The sequence below is a fragment of the Hyla sarda genome, chromosome 12, assembly GCF_029499605.1.
Source record: "Hyla sarda isolate aHylSar1 chromosome 12, aHylSar1.hap1, whole genome shotgun sequence".
Taxonomy (NCBI): Eukaryota; Metazoa; Chordata; class Amphibia; order Anura; family Hylidae; genus Hyla; species Hyla sarda.
The window spans coordinates 6,991,500-7,015,427 of NC_079200.1; the positions used below are offsets into that span (position 1 = coordinate 6,991,500).

At 47.8% G+C, this 23,928-nt stretch overlaps 1 protein-coding gene across 2 annotated transcripts; it reads right to left on the minus strand.

The window, feature by feature from the left end:
• Nucleotides 1-501: 501 nt before the first annotated feature.
• CHMP4B (charged multivesicular body protein 4B) lies at nucleotides 502-23,164 on the minus strand. 2 transcript variants are annotated; one of them, XM_056548019.1, is made up of 6 exons: nucleotides 22,860-23,164; nucleotides 15,065-15,242; nucleotides 13,750-13,864; nucleotides 8,468-8,594; nucleotides 1,779-1,869; nucleotides 502-738 (listed from the first exon to the last, which is right to left on the minus strand). In XM_056548019.1, the coding sequence occupies exons 1-5, from the start codon at nucleotides 23,041-23,043 to the stop codon at nucleotides 1,805-1,807; spliced, it is 669 nt and encodes a 222-aa protein (XP_056403994.1). In that variant the 5' UTR covers nucleotides 23,044-23,164; the 3' UTR covers nucleotides 502-738; nucleotides 1,779-1,804. The 2 variants fall into 2 exon arrangements, with proteins under 2 accessions (XP_056403994.1, XP_056403993.1); XM_056548018.1 differs by having other exon boundaries at nucleotides 502-1,869.
• Nucleotides 23,165-23,928: the final 764 nt, after the last annotated feature.

A 23,928-nucleotide genomic window follows, 5' to 3' on the forward strand; every position in this document is an offset into this window, starting at 1 on the left:
TCGGCTGCTAAGATGAGAGTAAAGCCTTGATTTACCTTTCAGGGACAGTGTGGATCCTCTGGATTACGAGACAGGCCTTCGGCTGCTAAGATGAGAGCAAGCCTTGATTTACCTTTCAGGGACAGTGTGGATCATCTGGAGGAGGCAGACAGGCCTTCTGCTGCTAAGATAGGAGGTAGCCTAGATTTACCTTTCAGGGACAGTGTGGATCATCTGGAGGTGGCAGACAGGCCTTTAGTTGCTATGATGGGAGGAAAGCATTCATTTACCTTTCAAGGACAGTGTGGGTCATCTGGAGGAGGCAGACAGGCCTTCAGCTGCTATGATGAGAGGGAAGTATTGATTTACCTTTCGGGGACAGTGTGGATCAGCTGGAGGAGGCAGACAAGCCTTTGGTTGTCCAGGCATGCTGGGAGTCTAAAGTTTGCACGTCAACACAAAGCTTCGTGCAAAGTTTTCTTTATTTATTTTTTTGTTATTTTAAGAACAAACCATCCACAATTGGCTTTTCGAAATATATTTTTATTTTCTGTCAATGAGTCAGAGCGAATGCGATCTCGAAGTCATCGGAAATGTTATAAACAGGGACGTACAGTATCGCAAAATACATTCACTCCATGTACAAAGCTAGAGCTGTGCAGCCATTCACTGTCTAGACGGATACGCAAGCTACACGCTGGCGCCTCTTCCAATTCATGTCGCGCTTATTAAAAAGGGGCAAATTAAGGGCAAATTGTTCTGTAAAAACAAGATAGGAATAAAGTTTTTTTTTTGTTTTTGTTTTTTTACTTAGAAAGTGCAAACGATTTCTGACTTAATATATTTTAAAAAGAAAAAAAAAATGGAAAAAAATAAAACATAAAACACACGTATCATCCAAACTAATAATAATAATAACATTTACTGGTGTGAAGAAAATACAGCTCAAAAGAAGAAAAAAGAGAAAAACTGATGACATTATTATAACATTTCTATCCTCTGGTTATTACGTCTTCTAGGCCGGCGTTACCTACTGTTCCTCCCCCGGCAGAGAAGGGCGCGCGGTTGTGTGAGGTGATTGAAGAAAAGGCTCCGAGATGCTTGTAAACAAGATACTTGTGAAGGTTTAAGGATGAAAAGCCCAGCGATCGTAACGTGCGGACAGAGGGAGGATCCCAACGGGAGGCTGGAAAAAACAACTACAACCACCAGCCGTGTGCTATCCCGCTGTAGGTACCGGAGGCTGAACGTGTACATGAGGCCACAGCGCCACCTGGTGGCAGGCTACTGCATTACAACTGCTTTAAGAATGAGGAATGAATACAGCCGACAGCTCCGTGGGACCCTCCTGCTCCGCAGTTAATGTTCTTTTTGTGCTGCTGCCTCTAAGACTAAAAAGGAAGAAGAAGCCAAGACTGGTGTGAATAAGGACAAAGGATACGCTGTGACGTCCTGTGTCATAAACCGTGCGGCACATCGCGATTCTAGAAATACCAAAGCTTGAGACGGTATGGGAATACGAGAGCCAAGTAATGTAGAGAAGGTTTTTGTTTGTTTTTTTCCGAGGCGGCGGTCTGGACGCCGTATCCCGAGCCGAACGCTGGACTTAAAGTGATAGATGAAAGAGACGGATGTCACCGGATCCAGAACGTCAGCCGTGGCGGCTTATTTGTTTCTGTGAACTCACGCTCCAGGCAGAGAAAGAAGAAGGGGTGGAGAACGGCTGAGTCCATCTCTGTCCCCCATGTATATATATATATATGTACACACAACTCCAACAGGTTAGCAGTCTCTGTCACCTGACCCTGGGAGATTTCTCCAAACTTTACACTGCCGCCCAGTTTTCTAGTTCTCGCATGTCGTCGTCGTCCTCTTCTTGCTTTTTCTTGGCTAAAGTAAAAAAATAAAATAAAAAAAAAGTTAGTTTGTAGAAGGTGGAGATGATACATAGTAACACAGCAAACTAGGATTTATTCTGAATCGCCTATTTTAACTACTTAACCAGTTGTTTCCCAACCAGTGTGCCTCCAGCTGTTGCAAAACTACAATTCCCAGCATGCTGACCTGAACCACTGATCCAACCAACAAATGTTCTAACGCCTATTTAGATGCTGCTGTCAACGTTGACAGCAGGCAGCTAAATGGTTAAAGGGGTACTTCATTTTTAAATGAACTGGTGCCAGAAAGTTAAACAGGTTTGTAAATTACTTCTATTAATAAATCTTAATCCTTTCAGTACTTAGATGCTGTATAATACAGAAGAAGTTATTTTTAGAGATGAGCGAACATACAGTAAATTCGATTCGTCACGAACTTCTCGGCTCGGCAGTTGATGTCTTTTCCTGCATAAATTAGTTCAGCTTTCCAGTGCTCCCGTGGACTGGAAAAGGTGGATACAGTCCTAGGAAAGAGTCTCCTAGGACTGTATCCACCTTTTCCAGTCCACGGGAGCACCGGAAAGCTGAACTAATTTATGCAGGAAAAGTCATCAACTGCCGAGCCGAGAATTTCGTGACAAATCGAATTTACTGTAAGTTCGCTCCTCTCTAGTTATTTTCTTTTTGAATTTCTTTTTGTCTTGTCCACAGTGCTCTCTGCTAACACCTCTGTCCAGGTCAGGAACTGTCCAGAGCAACATAGGTTTGCTATGGGGATTTTCTCCTGCTCTGGACAGTTCCTGATATAGACAGAGGTGTCAGCAGAGAGCACTGTGGAAAACACAAAGAAGAAATTAAAAAAAGAAAAATAATTTCCTCTGTAGCATACAGCTGCTAAAAAGTACTGGAAGGATAAAGATTTTTTTTTTAAAGAGGTAATTTACAAATCTGTTTAACTTTCTGGCACCAGTTGATTTATAAAAAAACAAAAAAAAAAGTTTTCCACCGGAGTACCCCTTTTAATAGCCGTGGCCCCTGGCTACTGAAGTCAGCCAGTGGGGCTGCCAGGTATGGAGTGGGATGAAGTCAGGAGCCTGCGCCGTACGTCCTAAACAGTCCCATGACATGGGGTGTTAAGGGGTTAAAGGGATACTCCACCCCTAGACATCTTATTCCCTATCCAAAGGATAGGGAATAAGCTGTGTTATCGCGGAGGTACGGCTGCCGGGGACCCCCTCGTTCTCGGCTGCGGGGCGTGCCGGATGACTGGCGATGCGGGGTGGAGGCTTGTGACGTCACAGCCACTCCCCCCTCAATGCAACTCTAAGGGAGGTGGTGTGACGGCCGTCACGACCCCTCCCATAGACTTGCATTGAGGGGGCGTGACCGTGACATCACGAGTGGGGCGTGGCCGTGAAGTCATGAGCGTCCGGCACTGCACCCGCCGCTTTAAGCCATCGCTGGGTGCAACTCGGAGATCGTGGGGGTCCCCAGCGGCAGGACCCTCGCCATCAGACATCTTATCCTTTATTCAAAGGATAGAGGATAAGATGTCTAGGGGCAGAATACCCCTTTAACCCCTTAAGGACTCAGCCCATTTTGGCCTTAAGGACTCAGACAATTTAATTTTTACGTTTTCATTTTTTCCTCCTCGCCTTCTAAAAATCATAACTCTTATATTTTCATCCACAGACTAGTATGAGGGCTTGTTTTTTGTGCGACCAGTTGTCCTTTGTAATGACATCACTCATTATATCATAAAATGTATGGCGCAACCAAAAAACACTATTTTTGTGGGGAAATTAAAACGAAAAACGCAATTTTGCTAATTTTGGAAGGTTTCGTTTTCACGCCGTACAATTTATGGTAAAAATGACGTGTGTTCTTTATTCTGAGGGTCAATACGATTAAAATGATACCCATTATTATATACTTTTATATTATTGTTGCGCTTAAAAAAAATCACAAACTTTTTAACCAAATTAGTACGTTTATAATCCCTTTATTTTGATGACCTATAACTTTTTTATTTTTCCGTATAAGTGGCGGTATGGGGGCTCATTTTTTGCGCCATGATCTGTGCTTTTTTTTTTATACCACATTTGCATATAAAAAACTTTTAACACATTTTTTATAATTTTTTTTAATAAAATGTATTAAAAAAGTAGGAATTTTGGACTTTTTTTTTCGTTCACGCCGTTCACGCCGTAAATATGTCTCTAAAAAAAAATTTTTACGCTTTTTGGGGGTAAAATAGGAAAAAACGGACGTTTTACTTTTTTATTGGGGGAGGGGATTTTTCACTTTTTTTTAACTTTTACTTTTACATTTTTTTTTACACTTGAATAGTCCCCATAGGGGACTATTCATAGCAATACCATGATTGCTAATACTGATCTGTTCTATGTATAGGACATAGAACAGATCAGTGTTTTCGGTCATCTTCTAGTATTGTCTGCTCGATCACAGACCAGAGCAGGAGACGCCGGGAGCCGGACGGAGGAAGGAGAGGGGACCTCAGTGCGGCGTTATGAATGATCGGATCCCCTCAGCAGCGCTGCGGGCGATCCGATCGTTCATTGAAATCACGCACTGCCGCAGATGCCGGGATCTGTATTGATCCCGGCACCTGAGGGGTTAATGGCGGGTCCCTGGCTGCGATCAGCAGCCGGGATCAGCCGCGCATGACACGGGCATCGCTTCGATGCCCGCGGTTATGCTTAGGACGTAAATGTACGTCCTGGTGCGTTAAGTACCACCTCACCAGGACGTACATTTACGTCCTGCGTCCTTAAGGGGTTAAAAGCAGTCTGGAACGGGACAATGAGTCTGTCGGCTCTTTATCATGTTATGAGCTGCTGGATCACTGAGAAACTTGTGTCTTGGCTGACAGCCTTTTGCAAACTTAAAGGGAACCAATCATCAGATTTTTACCCTATATAATGCTTGGCAACGCGTTATATAGGGTAAAATCTTTATTTTCACCATTCCCGGGGGACGCTGCTGCCCCCAGGGATGGTGAAGATATGAAGTTATAAACTAGTCACCGCCGCCGCCGCCGTAAGTAGTCACCTGGGCGGGGAGCTCTTCTCACCTACTCCCGTTCTTCGTCCGGGAGCGACGCCCCCTCCGCTTGATTGATGGGCCGCGTCATCGTTCCGCTCACTGAACAGACGGAGCAGAGCGATGACGCAGCCCATCAATCAAGTGGAGGGGGCGTCGCTGCCAGCCGAAGAACGGGAGTAGATGAGAAGAGCTCCCGCCCAGGTGACTACTTACGGCGGCGGCGGTGACTAGTTTATAACTTCATATCTTCACCATCCCTGGGGGCAGGAGCGTCACCCCGGGAATGGGGAGGACAACAATTTTACCCTATATAACGCTTTGCCAAGCATTATATAGGGTAAAATCTGATGATTGGTTCCCTTTAAAAACTGTAATTTTTCTTCCAAGTATCAGTGTCCAGAAGGCGGTGCCTACCCGCAGCGTCCCACACCCAGCTTCCAGGAAGGGTGGGGGAGGGAGGAGGCATGTAAGGTTGCGGCTCAGCACTGCCTTCTGGACACAAACTTGGAAGTTTGCAAAAGGCCGTCAGCCAAGGCAACGGTATCGCTTGATTCATGATGATTGATCCTGCGCCGTCTGCAGCTCGTTCCATGATATAAAGCTGACAGACTCCCGGTATCCGAATCAGTGAGCCGTATCCCCAGTGTATCGCCTGGCTTTGTTTCCTCCCTCACTAATCCATAACAGGAATGTACAGGGATCATTATGAGGCTTTGATTTACTGACAATATTCTAGAAGAAACTTTCAAAATCCAGAAAGAAAAAATTAATACAACAGTGGCCCCTAGTGTCAGAGCCTGGAATTACATGGTTTATTATACAAAAGGCTTCGGTACTAGAATGCTGATACCAGACGCCATTACACCGCCATACAGGCTTGAAGAAGGAAAGAGGGCAGTGACGTGCAGAAGACTCGGGACTATTAAAAAGGGTTTATTTTCTCTACTTTTCACTAAAAAAGATTCTGTTGTAATAAAAAAAAATAAAAAAAATCTATAATTTTGTGGTGTCCTACTCCCATCTGTCCCCTACTTCTTGCTATCCTAATAAGTGTGTGTTAGGAAGAAGTAGGGAGCGAGACTGCAAGATCAGACGACACAGGGGGTTGAGGCAGCCAAACATTCACCAATACTAATGGCGGGCATCAGTAATCATGGCCATTATATAGCTTGTATACGGTATTTTTCAGCAGATATCTGCTCTGCAGGCTTTATCTATAATTTTCCGTGCTGATGGGCAGAGCTCCCTCCCCCTTTATAGACTTATTTCTTATATGAAGCTCCCTCCCATCTCCCCCTCCTCTCCTTAAATTTGTATTGCTTGTCTAGAATTCCCTCCTCCATTGACTTGTATCACTTGCCTGGAGCCCCCTCCATAGACTTGTATTACTTGTCTGGAGCTCCCTCCCCCCCATCCAGAGACTTGTATTACTTGTCTGGAGCTCCCTCCTCCCTCTCCATAGACTTGTATTACTTGTCTGGAGCTCCCCCCTCCCCCTCCATAGACTTGTATTACTTGTCTGGAGCTCCCTCCTCCATAGACTTATTTTTACTTGTCTGAAGCTCCCTCCTCCATAGACTTGTATTACTTGTCTGGAGCTCCCTCCTCCATAGACTTGTATTACTTGTCTGAAGCTACCTCCTCCATAGACTTGTATTACTTGTCTGGAGCTCCCTCCTCCTCCTCCTCCCTAGATTTGTATTACTTGTCTGGAGCTTCCTCCTTACCTCCCCATAGACTTGTATTACTTGTCTGGAGCTCCCTCCTCCATAGACTTGTATTACTTGTCTGGAGCTCCCTCCTTCCCTCCCCATAGACTTGTATTACTTGTCTGGAGCTCCCCCTCCATAGACTTGTATTACTTGTCTGGAGCTCCCTCCTCCCTCTCCATAGACTTGTATTACTTGTCTGCAGCTCCCTCCTCCTCCTCCTCCTCCTCCTCCCTAGATTTGTATTACTTGTCTAGAGCTCCCTCCTTCCCTCCCCATAGACTTGTATTACTTGTCTGGAGCTCCCCCTCCATAGACTTGTATTACTTGTCTGGAGCTCCCTCTCCATAGACTTGTATTACTTGTCTGCAGCTCCCTCCTCCTCCTCCTCCCTAGATTTGTATTACTTGTCTAGAGCTCCCTCCTTCCCTCCCCATAGACTTGTATTACTTGTCTGGAGCTCCCTCCTCCCCCCTCCATAGACTTGTATTACTTGTCTGGAGCTCCCTCCTTCCCTCCCCATAGACTTGTATTACTTGTCTGGAGCTCCCTCCCCATAGACTTGTATTACTTGTCTGGAGCTCCCCCTCCATAGACTTGTATTACTTGTCTGGAGCTCCCTACTCCCTCTCCATAGACTTGTATTACTTGTCTGCAGCTCCCTCCTCCTCCTCCTCCCTAGATTTGTATTACTTGTCTAGAGCTCCCTCCTTCCCTCCCCATAGACTTGTATTACTTGTCTGGAGCTCCCCCCTCCATAGACTTGTATTACTTGTCTGGAGCTCCCTCCTTCTCCCTCCATAGACTTGCATTACTTGTCTGGAGCTCCCTCCTCCCTCCTCCATAGACTTGTATTACTTGTCTGTAGCTCCTTCCTCCCCCCTCCATAGACTTGTATTACTTGTCTGAAGCTCCTTCCTCCCCCTCCATAGACTTGTATTACTTGTCTGGAGCTCCTTCCTCCCCCTCCATAGACTTGTATTACTTGTCTGGAGCACCCTCCTTCTCCCTCCATAGACTTGCATTACTTGTCTGGAGCTCCCCCCTCCATAGACTTGTATTACTTGTCTGGAGCTCCCTCCTCCTCCCTCTCCATAGACTTGTATTACTTGTCTGGAGCTCCCTCCTCCTCCCTCTCCATAGACTTGTATTACTTGTCTGGAGCTCCTTCCTTCCTCCTCCCTCTCCATAGACTTGTATTACTTGTCTGGAGCTCCCTCCTCCTCCCTCTCCATAGACTTGTATTACTTGTCTGGAGCTCCCTCCTCCTCCCCCCCCCATAGACTTGTATTGCTTGTCTGGAGCTCCCTCCTTCCCCTCCATAGACTTGTATTACTTGTCTGGAGCTCCTCCTCCCCCCTCCATAGACTTGTATTACTTGTCTGGAGCTCCTTCCTTCCTCCTCCCCCCCCCCCCCCATAGACTTGTATTGCTTGTCTGGAGCTCCCTCCTTCCCCTCCATAGACTTGTATTACTTGTCTGGAGCTCCTCCTCCCCCCTCCATAGACTTGTATTACTTGTCTGGAGCTCCCTCCTTCCCCTCCATAGACTTGTATTGCAGACACAGGAAAAAGCTGAGCTGATTTTAAGAGATGAATAGACACTCATAAGAGAGGGAAGAAGCTTGATAAAAGTAAGAAGCATTTTTGTCTAATATGATACATGACAAAGTTTCTTTTATTCGTTTGATTTGTGCAAAGTTTGATATTTAAAAGAAAATGTTGTAAGCGCTAGAGAGAACTAGATAAGAAGTATATATATATATATATGTGAGGATGGCACCAGGTCACAGCTGTGAGTACCGTGGTAAAATCTCCCCTTGCCGCCGGCACTTACCAGGCTTTGCGGGTAGAGAAGCAGCAGGCACGTTGGGAAGGGGTACAGTCTCCGGCCCGTGGACCTCCAGAAGATTCTTGTCTAGTTCCTCCTGTTCCAGTTCTTCCAGCTCAGCCATCAATTCATCCTGGAATGGAGAAAAGCGGGTTAGAATATAAACATTACATCCCTGTGCGCGCCGCCGACGGTTACAGATACGCGGTCCGGTGCACTAAAGGGTCGTTCCAGGTTCTCATCCGTTTACAAAATTGGACGTGACAAATGACCGCTACCTAAATGAGCCTGCAGAGCGCTGGCGGAGCATTACAGGACGCCTGACAGGTTAGGTTACAGTCAGCATTCATTTCACTTGTTCCAGCGTTTTGCAGGGAATTGTGGTAATTACAGGGGCCGAGCGCAAACCGGCTAAAAATAGTCATCACTGCTGGGACCGCGCAGCGCCCTAATCCTATTTACTGCACACACGGCGGGGCCTGACCTGGGGACAAAGGAAACTGCAGCGATACCTGAAAATACAAAACCCTAACACCAAGGACAAAATCGTATAATGAGACGCAAATCTGATTTAGACAAGTGGGAAAAAAATAAAGAAATAATAATTATAAATAATAATAATAATAATACATCATAATAAGTTTAATTTTTTTTAATAAATTATAAGAGTAATGTATAAAATTTATAATATTGAAGTAATAAATTAGTAGTAAATAAATTATCAGTATTATTAATGTAATTATACATTATACTTTTATTATTATGTAATGGATAATATTGAAGGAATAAATAAATAATGATCATTACTTAATATTGAAGTAATAATGATAATTACTTCAATATTATACATTACATAAAAAAATAATGTATAATTACATTAATATTGAAGTAATAATGATAATAACATTATTATACAATGTATAACATTAATAATAATATTGAAGTAATGATAATAAAGTATAATTTAAAATTATAACGTAAAGAAATTTGTAATATTGTAGTAATAATAATAATAGTAATTATTATAATTACTACTAGTAATGATATTACAATAATAATTACTATTATTACTACTACTACTTATAATGATTACTACAATTATAAATTACTATACATAATAATTATTATTATTATTATTATTATTATTATTATTATTATTATTATTATTATTATTATTATTATTATTATTATTATTATTATACATTTTAATAATTCATACTAATAAAATCTAATCTGTCGGCTGTGTCTTATATAGTTAAACAAAATAGTGTATATTAAAGGGAACTTTATATTGGGACATGATGTATTGTTTAAAATTGGGTTGTTATGTTAACAGTATTTATATATCTAATTTGGTGATGCTTTCTCAGCCTTCAGCTGTTGCAAAACTACAACTTTCAACAGCTGCAGGCACACTGGTTGGGGAACACAGATTTACAAAATATTTGATAATCATCCTAAAATCTTGAAGTTCCCATTCTGGCCACTAGGCCTAAAACTCCTCTGAGACTTCCTGTTCTGTACAGATCACTTCCCAGCAGTCTCCTCTTCATCATCACAGATCACCAGTGTATAGATAACAGAGGGACAAACAATAGATGATGCTCACAGCTCAGCCTCCCCTCCATGTATAAAAACTTTTGAAAAGGTCCCAAAAGGGACATATTTGTTTAGTATTTATACATTACTGACCTACAAATGTTAATATTTATTGTCTTAGACTGATTTAATATATGATTTAGCTGTCCGGACATGCTGGGAGTTGTAGTTTTGCAATAGCTGGAGCCACCCTGGTTGGGAAAACACTGACCTAGAGACAACTCCCAGCATGCCAGGGCAGTGAAAGACTGCTGAGATGAGAGGGAACCCTTGATTTACCTTTCTGGGACAGTGTGGATCCTCTGTAGGAAGCAGACAGGCTTTTTTTTCTGTCCAGGAATGTTGGGAGCTGTAGTTTTGCAACAGCTGGAGGCTCCCTGGTTGGGAAACACTGTCCTAGAGACAACTCCCAGCATGCCTGGACAGCCAAAGACTGCTGAGATGAGAGGGAACCTTTAATTTACCTTTCAGGGACAATGCAGATCCCCCGTAGGAGGCAGACAGGCCGTTGGCTGTCCAGGCATGCTGGAAATTGTAGTTTTCCAACTGCTGTATCAAGGACACACGTCATATCGACTATCTCTGAGTAATTGGGATTTGGTAGGTTTTAGCGATTATTTATTGAACAGATAATTTTTATAGTATATTTTCCTTTAGTGATAGTGATCTTTTATTTTAACTCGTATATGACGCTCATTTTTAGTGATATTTTCCCAGGGGGTTTACATTCTATGTTTCCTCTCAGTGCACAGGTGTAGAGAGGAAGAGTTACAGCCTGGGGGGGGGGAAATCAGGAGGATTATAGGGACGAGAGACCTCCCCCGGGCGCCAACAGACCTCCCCCGGGCGCCAACAGACCTCCCCCGGTCTGTTGATGTACAGTGTGATAAGAGTGTACGCCTTTAGAACTTTTACTGTTGGGGTTTATTTTCCTGTAGGGGGTGAGGAAATTTTATTAAAAAAACTACTTGTCCACGGGACTAAAATGGAGCAAAATCTACTTGTCCGGACCAATTTTGGCTTTTACACTCTCGTTTCTTCCTCCTCGCCCTATAATAGCCATAAATACCTACTATAATCATACTAGGGATCGACCGATATTCACGATTTTGGACGTTATCGGTATCGGCAATTACCTTGCCTATAATCCGATAATGCCCCCCGCACCGCAGCGCACCCCCCACCACCGCCCCGAGACTGTAACCGCCCCCCCACTGCCGCCGCCCCATTGCCTCCCCCATCCCAGGTTTCATAATTACCTGTTCCTGGGGCCTGCTCTATATCTGGCTCCTGCGGCGTCCTGTGTTTCACTGTGCGCTGCGTAATGACGAGTGACGTCCTCAACACGACGTCACCGTCAGTGCGCACAGTGACGGCTCAGAAGGACGCCGCCGGAGCCAGAAGTAGTGTAGACCCTGGGAACCGGTAATTATAAAACCGGAGATGGGGGAGGCAATGGGGCAGCGGCGGCAGTGGTCTCTGGCCAGGGCGGTGGTGGTGATAGGACTCAGGAGGACCCCGGACAGGCAGGGGGTGAGAAGCGGGTGGCGGCGGTGGTCTATGGCACCGCAAAAGCCGCTGCAGTTCATTGATTTAAAGCACCCACTTTAAAATAAATAATCTGCAGCGGTGTCGCCCGGGGGCTGGGGGATAAATAGCCGATAATTTATACCGATATTACGGTATAAGTTATCGACTATCGGCCCTAAAAAAATATAAAATAAATTTTTTTTTTTTTTTTAAAGGGGTAGTCCAGTGGTGAAAAACTTATCCCCTATCCTAAGGATAGGGGATAAGTTTGAGATCGCGGGGGGTCCGACCGCTGGGGCCCCCTGCGATCTCTCTGTACGGGGCCCCGGCTCTCCGCCGAGATAGCGGGTGTTGACCACCGCACGAGGCGGCGGCCGACACGCCCCCTCAATACATCTCAATGGCAGAGCCGGAGATTGCCGAAGGCAGCGCTTCGGCTCTGCCATAGAGTTGCATTGAGGGGGCGTGTCGGCCGCCGCCTCGTGCGGAGGTCGACACGCCCCCTTCCAGCGGGCTGTCGGGGCTCCGTACAGGAGATCGCGGGGGGCCCCAGGGGTCGGACCCCCCGCGATCTGCAACTTATTCCCTATCCTTAGGATAGGGGATAAGTTGCTCACCACTGAATCACCACTGGACTACTCCTTTAAATCGATATCGGTCGATCCCTAAATCATACCTTTTAGTTTTTCGATAACATATGCTCCGAACCCCAAAAAAATTATATATATATATATATATATATATATATATATATATATATATATATATATATATATATATATATATATATATACACACATACATACGCCATTTACCTTGTGATCAGGTAACACGTTGTTTTGATTCTTTAGGTCGCCTGATTACAGCGATACCAGATTTGTATAGTTTACGTCATGTTTTACAAATAAAAAAAATAAAAAAAATCAGAACTTAGTGACATTTTTTTTTTAATTGCCATTTTCTGACCCCCGAAGTTTTTTTTTGCATACGAGGCTGTATGAGGGCAAATTTTGTTTTTGCCATAATCTGTTTTTTGTATCGGTACCATTTTGGTATTGATCAGACTTTTTAATCGCTTCACCTTTTTTTCTGGGATAGTATAAAAATTGTAATTCTGTGTTTTTTTTTTTACACATATACGTCACTTACCGTGCGGGATACATAATGTTATATTTTAATAGTTCATACAATTATGCACGCAGCGATACCAAATATGTTTACATGTCTTTATATAGGAAAAGGGGGCGATTTTAACTTTTATTATGGAAGGGGTTAATGTGTGCCTTTTAAAACTTTTATTAAAACATTATAATTTTTTTCCTTTTTACACTTTATTAGTCCCTTAGGGAACTTTTAGGAGGAATCATTAGATTCCTCATACAGATCAATAGAGTTCTATTGAACTCCATTGATCTGTGTGCTCTGCGCTCCATTGATAGAGCCTTGTCCAGCCAGGATCCATCAATGACAGAGCCACGGGACAGCAGGGAACGGAGGTAAGCCCTCCGGCTACCTCTATAGTGGATCGCCCCCCTGCGATCGCGCTGTGGGGGGGCGATCCACCCACTAGTCCACCAGGGAGCATTCACATGTCCCTTTAGACGCCGCTGTCAGCTTTGACACGGCGATCTAAAGGGTTCATAGCCAGCCGCGGCGATCGCCACATGCTGACTATTAGCGGCGGCCCCGGCTACTGAAATCAGCCGGGGGCTGCAGAGTACAGAGGGGGCACAGGTCCGGAGCCCGCTCCATACAGACTGCCGAGCGCCGCCGCAATTGTCAGGTCCGGCCCAGTGTTATGTCTCCCGACCACGGGGACGGAGTAGCATGACATCACGACTCCGCCCCCGTGTGACATCATGCCCCGCCCCCCTCAATGCAAGTTTATGGGAGGGGGCGTGGCGGCCGTCACGCCCCTCCCATAGACTTGCATTGAGGGGGCGGGGCATGATGCCACACGGGGGCGGAGTCGTGACATCATGCTACTCCGTCCCCGTGGTCGGTAGGCATAACACTGAGAGCCTCCAGCACTTCCTGCAATGCTTACAGGTGGGTGCTGCATGCTAGATTGGGGGGATTCCAGCGGCGGGATCCCCTGGATCAGACATTGCATGCTGACTATTATCAGCGGCCCCCGGCTGCAGAGTACTGTTACTTACTTCATCAAACTCTTCACCGAAGCCGACTGGTTTAGAGATTGCGTCTGAGATTTCTTGCGCCAATTCCTGCTGGTCGGCGATGTCTTGCATGAGTTCGTCCACCTTGTCAATATCCCTATAGAATAAAAATAAAAAAATAAATAAACGTTAGCGACAGTAGATGACAACGTATGGCGCAAATTATGAGAGCCACCATGAATGCCTGCGATCAGCTGACTGCTGCACCTCTGGCTCCTCCCCCTTTAGGTCATCATCTACTCCCGTCTCCATACTGATCTATACCGCATGTCTGTATACGGGTTGGAGAGTCGCTGGTCATAAATGACACCGTGCAACATGATAAGAGGTGGCGTCAGAACACGGGCACCGCTTATCTATGTATTTTACTGCAGCACCAGAGACCGCGCCAGCTCCCATTAGTGGTCGGCGCCATTTTCTCTATCCAGCAGGCGAACAGAGGCTGATGACGTCCATAACCTCGATCGGCCCGCCAATCTAAGCGCTCATTCACGCCACAGAATTGCAAAGCAGAATCGGCGCGGAATGTTCGGAAAGAATTCCATGGAGACTCCGCCTTGCTACGCACTCCCAACGGGATTTCTGCTGCCCAGTTTGTCTATGGGACGGTGTGTTTATACTAGGGATGCACCAATATTTTGGCAACCAAAAATTAACCGCCCCAAAATGTCGCTATCTGGATTTTGCCCAAGGGAAAATATGCGCCACAACTTTCAGAGGGCGTGGCTTAAAGTAGGTGTGGCCTGTTATGCAATACATATGGTAGAAATCGTGCTTTAACCCCTCCCCCCCCCCCATAGTCCAGTGTAAAAAACAATAAAAGCAGTATTTTCCAAACAGTGTGTCTCCAGCTGTTGCAAAACTATGGATTCCCTGCATTATCAATTTTAGGGGCGGGGCAAGTCATTTTCGGTTTCAATGTTTGGCCAAGGCAATCCTAAATTTTTGGTCTAAGCCCAGAATTTTCCATAGCTCAGTGTTTTCCAAAAGGTGTGCCTCCAGCTGTTGCAAAACTACAACTACTGAGAATAGAGGGAAGCCTTGATTTACCTTTCAGGGACAATGTGGACCCTCCGGAGGAAGCAGACAAGCCTTGGGCTGTCTGGGCAAGCTGGTAGATGTAGTTTTGCAACAGCTGGAGGCACGTTGTTTGGAAAAACACTGCACTAATAACGATGGCTTCCCTGCATTGCCAATTCTATTAATAAACCAAGTCAGCTGACTGGCGCAGCGCCCCCTCGTTTTTAAGGTTCTGATCTGTAAAATCACCGCGCCATCATCCAGAATTTCTACTTACATGTTGTCATGAGCGGCTTTCATGGCTTTAGCAGCGTAGCCCATGTTCTTGAGGACTTCAGTGTTGGTGTTGGCGTTTTCTAAGGCTTCTCTCTGGAACTCAATGGTGGATAACGTCCCGTCGATCTGTGCCAATTGCTTCTCGTATCTCTTCTTACGTTTCAAGGCTTGTAGGGCGGCTACGGTCAAAAGACACAAGAAATATAGTAAATACTTGTCTGCCTCCTAAAGAGGATCCTCCCTGTCCTTTAAAAGGTAACTCAATGCTTCCCTCTCATCTCAGCAGCCTATAGCTGTGCCCCTACCTGTTGCAAAGCTACAACTCCCAGCATGCCTGCATGACAGCCATTGGATCTGTAGACAAGTAGTGGGAGGGAATTCAAAACCTAATAGAAAGGAGAAATCCAGCCGAAAGGATGTGTCCTAGATGAACACCGGCCTCTAGTGACAATACCTGCGGTCACTAGAGGTCGGGAGAATCCTGAAGGCAGTGAATGGCGTCATCTCCTCCCAGAGCTAGAGTGACCCTCTAATGGCTACAGGTAGACGCTGCCTGCAGATTTTTTATTTAATATATAAAAAAAAGCCGCAGGCAGCTTCTACCTTTAGCCATTAGAGGGTCACTCTACCCATGGGAGATATATATATATATTTCAGAAGGGGTCCTATCTACAGGGTGGAAACCACCTACAGTCGAACCTATATACAGAGGGGCATACTACCCACAAGGGGGCCCCTATACACGGGGACGCAATCTACCCACAAGGGTGTCCTATATACAGGGGGGGGGGGGCAAACTAAGCACAGGGGTGTCCTAAATACAGGGGGTGGGGGAGGTAGCTAACTTCAGGGGACAAACTACTTACAAGGGTGTCCTTTTTATGGTGGTGGGGGGGCAACCTACCTAGAAGGGGTGTGACCTACCGGGGGGGGGGGGGGGTCTAGTCTAATATACAGGGGCACACTACCTAGAGGGGGTCCCATGGACGCAGCGCACCTCGTCAAAGAGATAAGTTACTTAAATGTTCGACCAAATACATCGGTAAATTTTTATGTTGATAATTTTGTACGGGCGCGAATGATCGCATGGATATCAAAATGGCGCACGGCAGAAAAAAGGTTTGACCCCCCCCCCCCCCCCCCCGACACCCTAAGGGACCGTTCACATTGTGGATTTAGCACTAAAAAGCCCCAACAGAAGAAAAGGTTTATTAGAAACAGCGAGTACACGAGGACGCTCCACAAGCTACAACCTGCCCAGCCGGCTCCCGCCCCACGTCATTCGTCACCAAGGTGATGGAGTGCACCCTGACCGGCCGCACCACACCCAACGACCGCCCCTCCCTGTCCGAGGAGCGTCACCTGATACATCGGCTGTACTCCCCATGGACACTGCCAGAGCTGAGAATTGTGCGGCCGCAATGCTTTTTGATTAGTGTTTCCAAACCAGTGCACCTCCAGCTGTTGCCAAACTATAACTCCCAGCCAATGGCTGTCCAGGCATGCTGGGAGTTGTAGTTTAGCAACAGCTGGAGGCACCCTGGTTGGAGAAACAGTTTTAGATATTGCAGAAGGTGATAGCTGGAAACTCTACAGACTTAAATTAGAGATGTCCCAATCGAGTACTGATACCAATTACCCATATGGTCATGTGACAGCAGAGGCGGCTCTGGACTTTGTGAAGCCTTAGGGGAAAGTAAAACATGAGGCCCTCAAAGAATCAGAATTAAGATGCGTCCCCAGTATTTAGTTAGGGAATCCCCCCTCCCTATGAGGTAAGGGCCCAAGTAGGTAGGGAATCCCCCTTATTACTAGAGGCCCCAATAGGTAGGGAATCCCCCTAATTACTAGAGGCCCCAATAGGTAGGGAATCCCCCTAATTACTAGAGGTCCCCATAAGTTGGGAAATCCCCCTTATTATATAAAGGCCCCAGTAGGTAGGGAATCCCCCTTATTACTAGAGGCCCCAGTAGGTAGGGAATCCCCCTTATTATATAAAGGCCCCAGTAGGTAGGGAATCCCCCTTATTATATAGAGGCCCCAGTAGGTAGGGAATCCCCCTTATTATATAAAGGCCCCAGTAGGTAGGGAATCTCCCTTATTATATAGAGGCCCCAGTAGGTAGGGAATCCCCCTTATTATATAAAGGCCCCAGTAGGTAGGGAATCCCCCTTATTATATAAAGGCCCCAGTAGGTAGGGAATCCCCCTTATTATATAAAGGCCCAAGTAGGTAGGGAATCCCCCTTATTATATAGAGGCCCCAGTAGGTAGGGAATCCCCCTTATTATATAGAGGCCCCAGTAGGTAGGGAATTCCCCTTATTATATAAAGGCCCCAGTAGGTAGGGAATCCCCCTTATATATAGAGGCCCCAGTAGGTAGGGAATCCCCCTTATTATATAGAGGCCCCAGTAGGTAGGGAATTCCCCTTATTATATAGAGGCCCCAGTAGGTAGGGAATCCCCCTTATATATAGAGGCCCCAATAGGTAGGGAATCCCCCTTATTATATAGAGGCCCCAGTAGGTAGGGAATCTCCCTTATTATATAGAGGCCCCAGTAGGTAGGGAATCCCCCTTATTATATAAAGGCCCCAGTAGGTAGGGAATCCCCCTTATTATATAAAGGCCCCAGTAGGTAGGGAATCCCCCTTATTATATAGAAGGCCCAAGTAGGTAGGGAATCCCCCTTATTACTAGAGGCCCCAGTAGGTAGGGAATCCCCCTTATTATATAGAGGCCCCAGTAGGTAGGGAATCCCCCTTATTATATAGAGGCCCCAGTAGGTAGGGAATTCCCCTTATTATATAGAAGGCCCCAGTAGGTAGGGAATCCCCCTTATATATAGAGGCCCCAATAGGTAGGGAATCCCCCTTATTATATAGAGGCCCCAGTAGGTAGGGAATCCCCCCTTATTATATAAAGGCCCCAGTAGGTAGGGAATCCCCCTTATATATAGAGGGCCCCAATAGGTAGGGAATCCCCCTTATTATAGGCCAGTTAGGAAGGGCCCCAGTAGGTAGGGAATCCCCCTTATAGTAGGTAGGGAATCCCCCTTATTATATAGAGGCCCCAGTAGGTAGGGAATCCCCCTTATTATATAAAGGCCCCAGTAGGTAGGGAATCCCCCTTATTATATAGAGGCCCCAGTAGGTAGGGAATCCCCTTTATTATATAGAGGCCCCAGTAGGTAGGGAATCCCCCTTATTATATAGAGGCCCCAGTAGGTAGGGAATCCCCCTTATTATATAGAGGCCCCAGTAGGTAGGGAATCCCCTTTATTATATAGAGGCCCCAGTAGGTAGGGAATCCCCCTTATTATATAAAGGCCCCAGTAGGTAGGGAATCCCCTTTATTATATAGAGGCCCCAGTAGGTAGGGAATCCCCTTTATTAGGTAGAAACCCCCAATAGGTAGGGAATCCCCTATGTTAGATAAAAACTTCCAGTAGGTAAGATGGAAGCACCCCCCCCCCCCCCCTAATTAGGTAGAAGTCCCCACTAGGTAGGTAGGTATTCCCATTTTAGGTAGAAGCTCCTAGTAGTTAGGTAGGGAATCCCCTATTAGATAGAAGCCTCCAATTAGGGTAGGTAGAGAATCTCCCCTTATTACATAGAAGCCCTAATAGGTAGGTAGGGAGCCCCTGAAACGTAACGCAGAAGGTTTGTACTCGTCTCTCTCCATCTGACCGAGGTCTGTGCTTTATTCATCTTGCTATATGGAATTACATCTTATACTATGAAAATGTGAATCACGAAGTCTAAAGAATAAATCGGAAACTATTCTGAGGTATTGTGTCAGAAGATGATTTCCATGTATCCTGTGTGTGGATTAGATGCCTTGATAAGTGTGTTGGATCAGGGATGTGGAAATCCTATCGCCCGACGCCTGAGACATGTAATTCCGGGCGTCGGGCAGATGAATTTTTCATAGCTTTAGCCCTGTATCGGGCAAGAAAGGCCGGACCGACTTCCGGTGTCTAAAGGGATCTTTTAATCTAGTGGGGTGGATCGCCCCACAGCAGCGCAATCGCGGAGGGGGCGATCCCCTGTGGAGGTAACCGGAGGGCTTAATTCTGCATTCATGGCTTCCCCCAAAGATCTGCATTTGATTGAGCCGGCCTTGAGCAGGCTCAACCAAATGAAAACAGATCAATGGAGTCCAATAGAAATGAATTGATCTGTAAGAGGAATCTAAAAAAAAGTGTATTTAAAAAAAAAAAAAGTTTAATAATAGTTTAAAACACCCATTAACCTCTTCCAAGTTCATATCACCCCCTTTTCCATATAAAAATATGTAAACATAATACAAAATAAACATATCTGGTATTGGCGCTTGCGTAATTGTCCAAACTATTAAAAAATAACATTTAATATCCCATACGGTAAATGGCATTAACGTAAAAAAAAAACACAAATCACAGAATTGCCTTTTTTATGTTTTTTTTTTTTTTTATAACAATACTTTGCCTTTTTATGTTTATAACATCATATCCCAGCAAAAAAGTAAAAAACATGTTCAAAAAGTCTGATCAATACCAAATTGGCACCGATACAAACACCATTTTACGGCCCAAAAAATGAGCCCTCATACAGCCCAGCATACGGAAAAATAAAAATGTTTCAGAGCATAAGTTATGGAAAAATGAAAAGTGCCGTTACGAAGTATAATTGGCCCCCCGCAAAAAACAAGTCTCATATGGGTCTGAAGATGGAAAAATAAGAGTTATGGCTAAAATAGGAGGAAAAAACGGAAGAGCAGAAACTAATAAAGACCTTATATTCGTAATATTTTGGTTGAAATTATTTGATCTACCAGGACAAGTGGATTGTGCTTCGCTTTAGTCCCTTGGACAAGTAGTTTCCCCCCCCCCCCCCCCCATTGGATTATAGGTGGGGAACCTCTTTAGATAGACGCCCCCAATAAACAGTTTCCCCCAATAAGTCTCCTCCAAAACAAAATAATAAAAATCCCACTCAGCGGAATTTCTGCGCAGACTTCTGCCGAAAAATCAACTGTACACTGGGGAGATGTCTAAGGACCTGCCCACAGCAACCAATCAGATCGCTTCTCTTCTGGACGGGTTTGGATTAATCTCCCCAATGTGATTCCGCTGTCACATGGTGCAATATCTGCTGCGGAAACTGCGCATTTGGCAAAAAGAATGTCTTTAGTTATGCAGAATTCTGTGGCGGAATCTCATAAAGGGGTACTCCACCTCTAGACACCTTATCCCCTATCCAAGGATAGAGGATAAGATGTCTGATCGCAGGGGTCCCGCCGCTGGGGACCCACGATCGCTCCTGCAGCCCCCCTGAGTCATCAGCTCTCCAGAGACAAGTTTGCTCTGTGGCTGATGACAGGGGACGGCGGTTCGTGACATCATGGCTCCAAACCTTGTGATGTAGTGCCCCGCCCCCTTAATGCAAGTCTATGGGAAGTCTATCTGTCGTCACGCCCCTCCCATAGACTTGCATTTAGGGGCAGGGAGCTACATCACAAGGGGTGGAGCCATGACTTCACGAACTGCCGTCCCCTGTCATCAGCCACAGAGCAAACTAAGTCATGAGGGGGTGGAGTCGTGAGGGGGCGGAGTCATGAGGGGGCGGAGTCGTGGCATCACAAACCTCCGGTCTCTGTATCGTAAGTCATCAGCCATAGAGCAAACTTGACTGGGGGGCTGCAGGAGTGATCGCGGGGGTCCTCAGTGGCAGGACTCAGCCTCCTCCGCTCCCTCAGTGAAACAGGACCTTCTCCTGACAGTGCGGCAGGTCCTGCACCACTCCGGATAATGGAGCGAATGATGAAGAGGTGAGAGGGATGCGGTTATCTGGGACAATCACAAGCCCTCCTACATATGTCCGGTATCGGTGCCCCTACACATCAGTATCGGGGACAATCACAAGCCCTCCTACATATGTCAGGTATCGGTGCCCCTACCAGTATCGGTGCCCCTACACATCAGTATCGGGGACAATCACAAGCCCTCCTACATATGTCCGGTATCGGTGCCCCTACCAGTATCGGTGCCCCTACACATCAGTATCGGGGACATTCACAAGGTAAATATTTAGAATCCACAGTTCCCGATTCCTCCCCCGAGGATTTGCTGTAGGTTTTGATTTCCACAGTGAAGTCAATGGCGAAAAATCTGCAATAACCTGGAGCGAATCCGGAACCGATCCTGACAGCAGCAGGTCCAGGTCTGTGAGGTCAGTGCGGATTATTCTCCACAACATGCAGGGAACATTGAAGGGGTACTCCAACTTATCAACAATCCACAGATAGGAGTCTAACTTCTTGGATGCCCTCGCAATCCCCAGAACGGGCCCCTAGTTCTCCCCACTACATGGACCGGTGGGGTCGGCCCGCACTCCGTACACTCTATGGAGCCCGGTACTTCACCCTCTCCGGCCCTCCCATAGACAATGCATAAAGTGTGCGCCGGACCGCTCAATCTCAGAGCGCGTGCGCCGACCCCCCTCCTCACAGCGCGCACGCGCCGACCCCCTCCCATCTCACAGCGCGCACGCGCCGACCCCCCTCCCATCTCACAGCGCGCGCGCCGACCCCCCTCCCATCTCACAGCGCGCACGCTCCGACCCCCCTCCCATCTCACAGCGCGCACGCGCCGACCCCCCTTCCATCTCACAGCGCGCACGCTCCGACCCCCCACCATCTCACAGCGCGCGCCGAACCCCCTCCATCTCACAGCGCGCGCCGACCCCCTCCATCTCACAGCGCGCGCCGACCCCCTCCATCTCACAGCGCGCGCCGACCCCCTCCATCTCACAGCGCGCGCCGACCCCCTCCATCTCACAGCGCGCGCCGACCCCCTCCATCTCACAGCGCGCGCCGACCCCCTCCATCTCACAGCGCGCGCCGACCCCCTCCATCTCACAGCGCGCGCCGACCCCCTCCATTTCCCTGATTCAGGGCCCCAAGATCCCGACTTACCAGAAGTTTTGAAATGACTGACACTGACAACTACAGAATCCAGCGCTTACCGTCTCTCTCTGTGGCGCCCCCCTACCCCTCTCTCCCTATAGCGCCCCCCTATAGCGCCCCCCCCCACCCCCCTCTCTAGCGCCCCCCCCCACCCCCCTCTCTAGCGCCCCCTCTACCCCCCTCTCTAGCGCCCCCTCTACCCCCCTCTCTAGCGCCCCCTCTACCCCCCTCTCTAGCGCCCCCTCTACCCCCCTCTCTAGCGCCCCCTCTACCCCCCTCTCTAGCGCCCCCTCTACCCCCCTCTCTAGCGCCCCCACTACCCCCCTCTCTAGCGCCCCCTCTACCCCCCCTCTAGCGCCCCCCACCCCTCTCTAGCGCCCCCCACCCCTCTCTAGCGCCCCCCACCCCTCTCTAGCGCCCCCCACCCCTCTCTAGCGCCCCCCACCCCTCTCTAGCGCCCCCTACCCCTCTCTAGCGCCCCCTACCTCTCTCTAGCGCCCCCTACCCCTCTCTAGCGCCCCCTACCCCTCTCTAGCGCCCCCACCCCTCTCTAGCGCCCCCACCCCTCTCTAGCGCCCCCCACCCCTCTCTCTAGCGCCCCCCACCCCTCTCTCTAGCGCCCCCCACCCCTCTCTCTAGCGCCCCCCACCCCTCTCTAGCGCCCCCTACCCCTCTCTAGCGCCCCCTACCCCTCTCTAGCGCCCCCTACCCCTCTCTAGCGCCCCCTACCCCTCTCTAGCGCCCCCTACCCCTCTCTAGCGCCCCCCACCCCTCTCTAGCGCCCCCCACCCCTCTCTAGCGCCCCCTACCCCTCTCTAGCGCCCCCTACCCCTCTCTAGCGCCCCCTACCTCTCTTGTTCTTAGTCCCGTGCTTTCTGGCCGTCGTCAGCTCCTGCTCGATCTTCTTCTCCAGGAACTCCTGCTTCTTGGTCAGCATCTCCTCGGTGTCCCGCAGCTTCTGGATGGCCTCCTGGGGGCTCGGGCCCTTCCCGCCCTTCCCCCCGGTACCGAACAGTTTCCCAAACACCGACATCTCCCGGAGGCCGCTCCTCGCTCTGCTGCACGGACGGTCCGACACCGACTGACTCCAGCAACGACAACAACCGGACCAGACCCGTCAGCCCCGGCGTAATGACGTCAACGAGTCACGCGGTCACCTGACGAGGAGAGGGGGCGTTCCCCTGACAGCCCGGAGACCATTTTACTTCCGGGCACCCATCTTATAACTATTCCTAAACGGAGTTACACCCGGGGGCGGTGCCCTGTTAGCTCCGCACGGTTCTCTCGGTCGGGAGGGGACACTTTTAGGCCTCATCTTGGACAGTTTTCTGGACGTATTATAGGGGTTTAACCATTACAAAGATGTCCGCCCTCGGTTAACCAGGACAGGGAACTGGTCAGCAGCAACTGGTGTCATGTGACGTCAGCTGGCGGGCCGGCCGTGCGCGCATGCGCATTGAGCCTGGGTGTGTGCTGTGTGACGTAGACTGGACTGTTGCGTCACATGGAAGTTGTGGGTCACAGTCATGTGGGGGTGAGCTCACCCTGACCTCTGTCACGACAGGACGCGACATTAACTCTTTCACTCCATACCACATGGGGCCACGTTTATCAAAAGACTTCGTTGCCCATAGAAACCAACCTCAAACGGCGCCTGTCTCTTTAATAAACTTCTAACACGTCAGCGACTCATTATAAGCTGAGACCCCCACCGGTCAGCAGAACCAAGTGCTGTGCCTGCCACTCAACTCTGCTGTGCTGTGCCTGCCACTCAACTCTGCTGTGCCTGCCACTCAACTCTGCTGTGCCTGCCACTCAACTCTGCTGTGCTGTGCCTGACACTCGGATCTACTGTGCTGTCCCTGCCACTCGGCTCTGCTGTGCCTGCCACTCAACTCAACTCTGCTGTGCTGTGCTG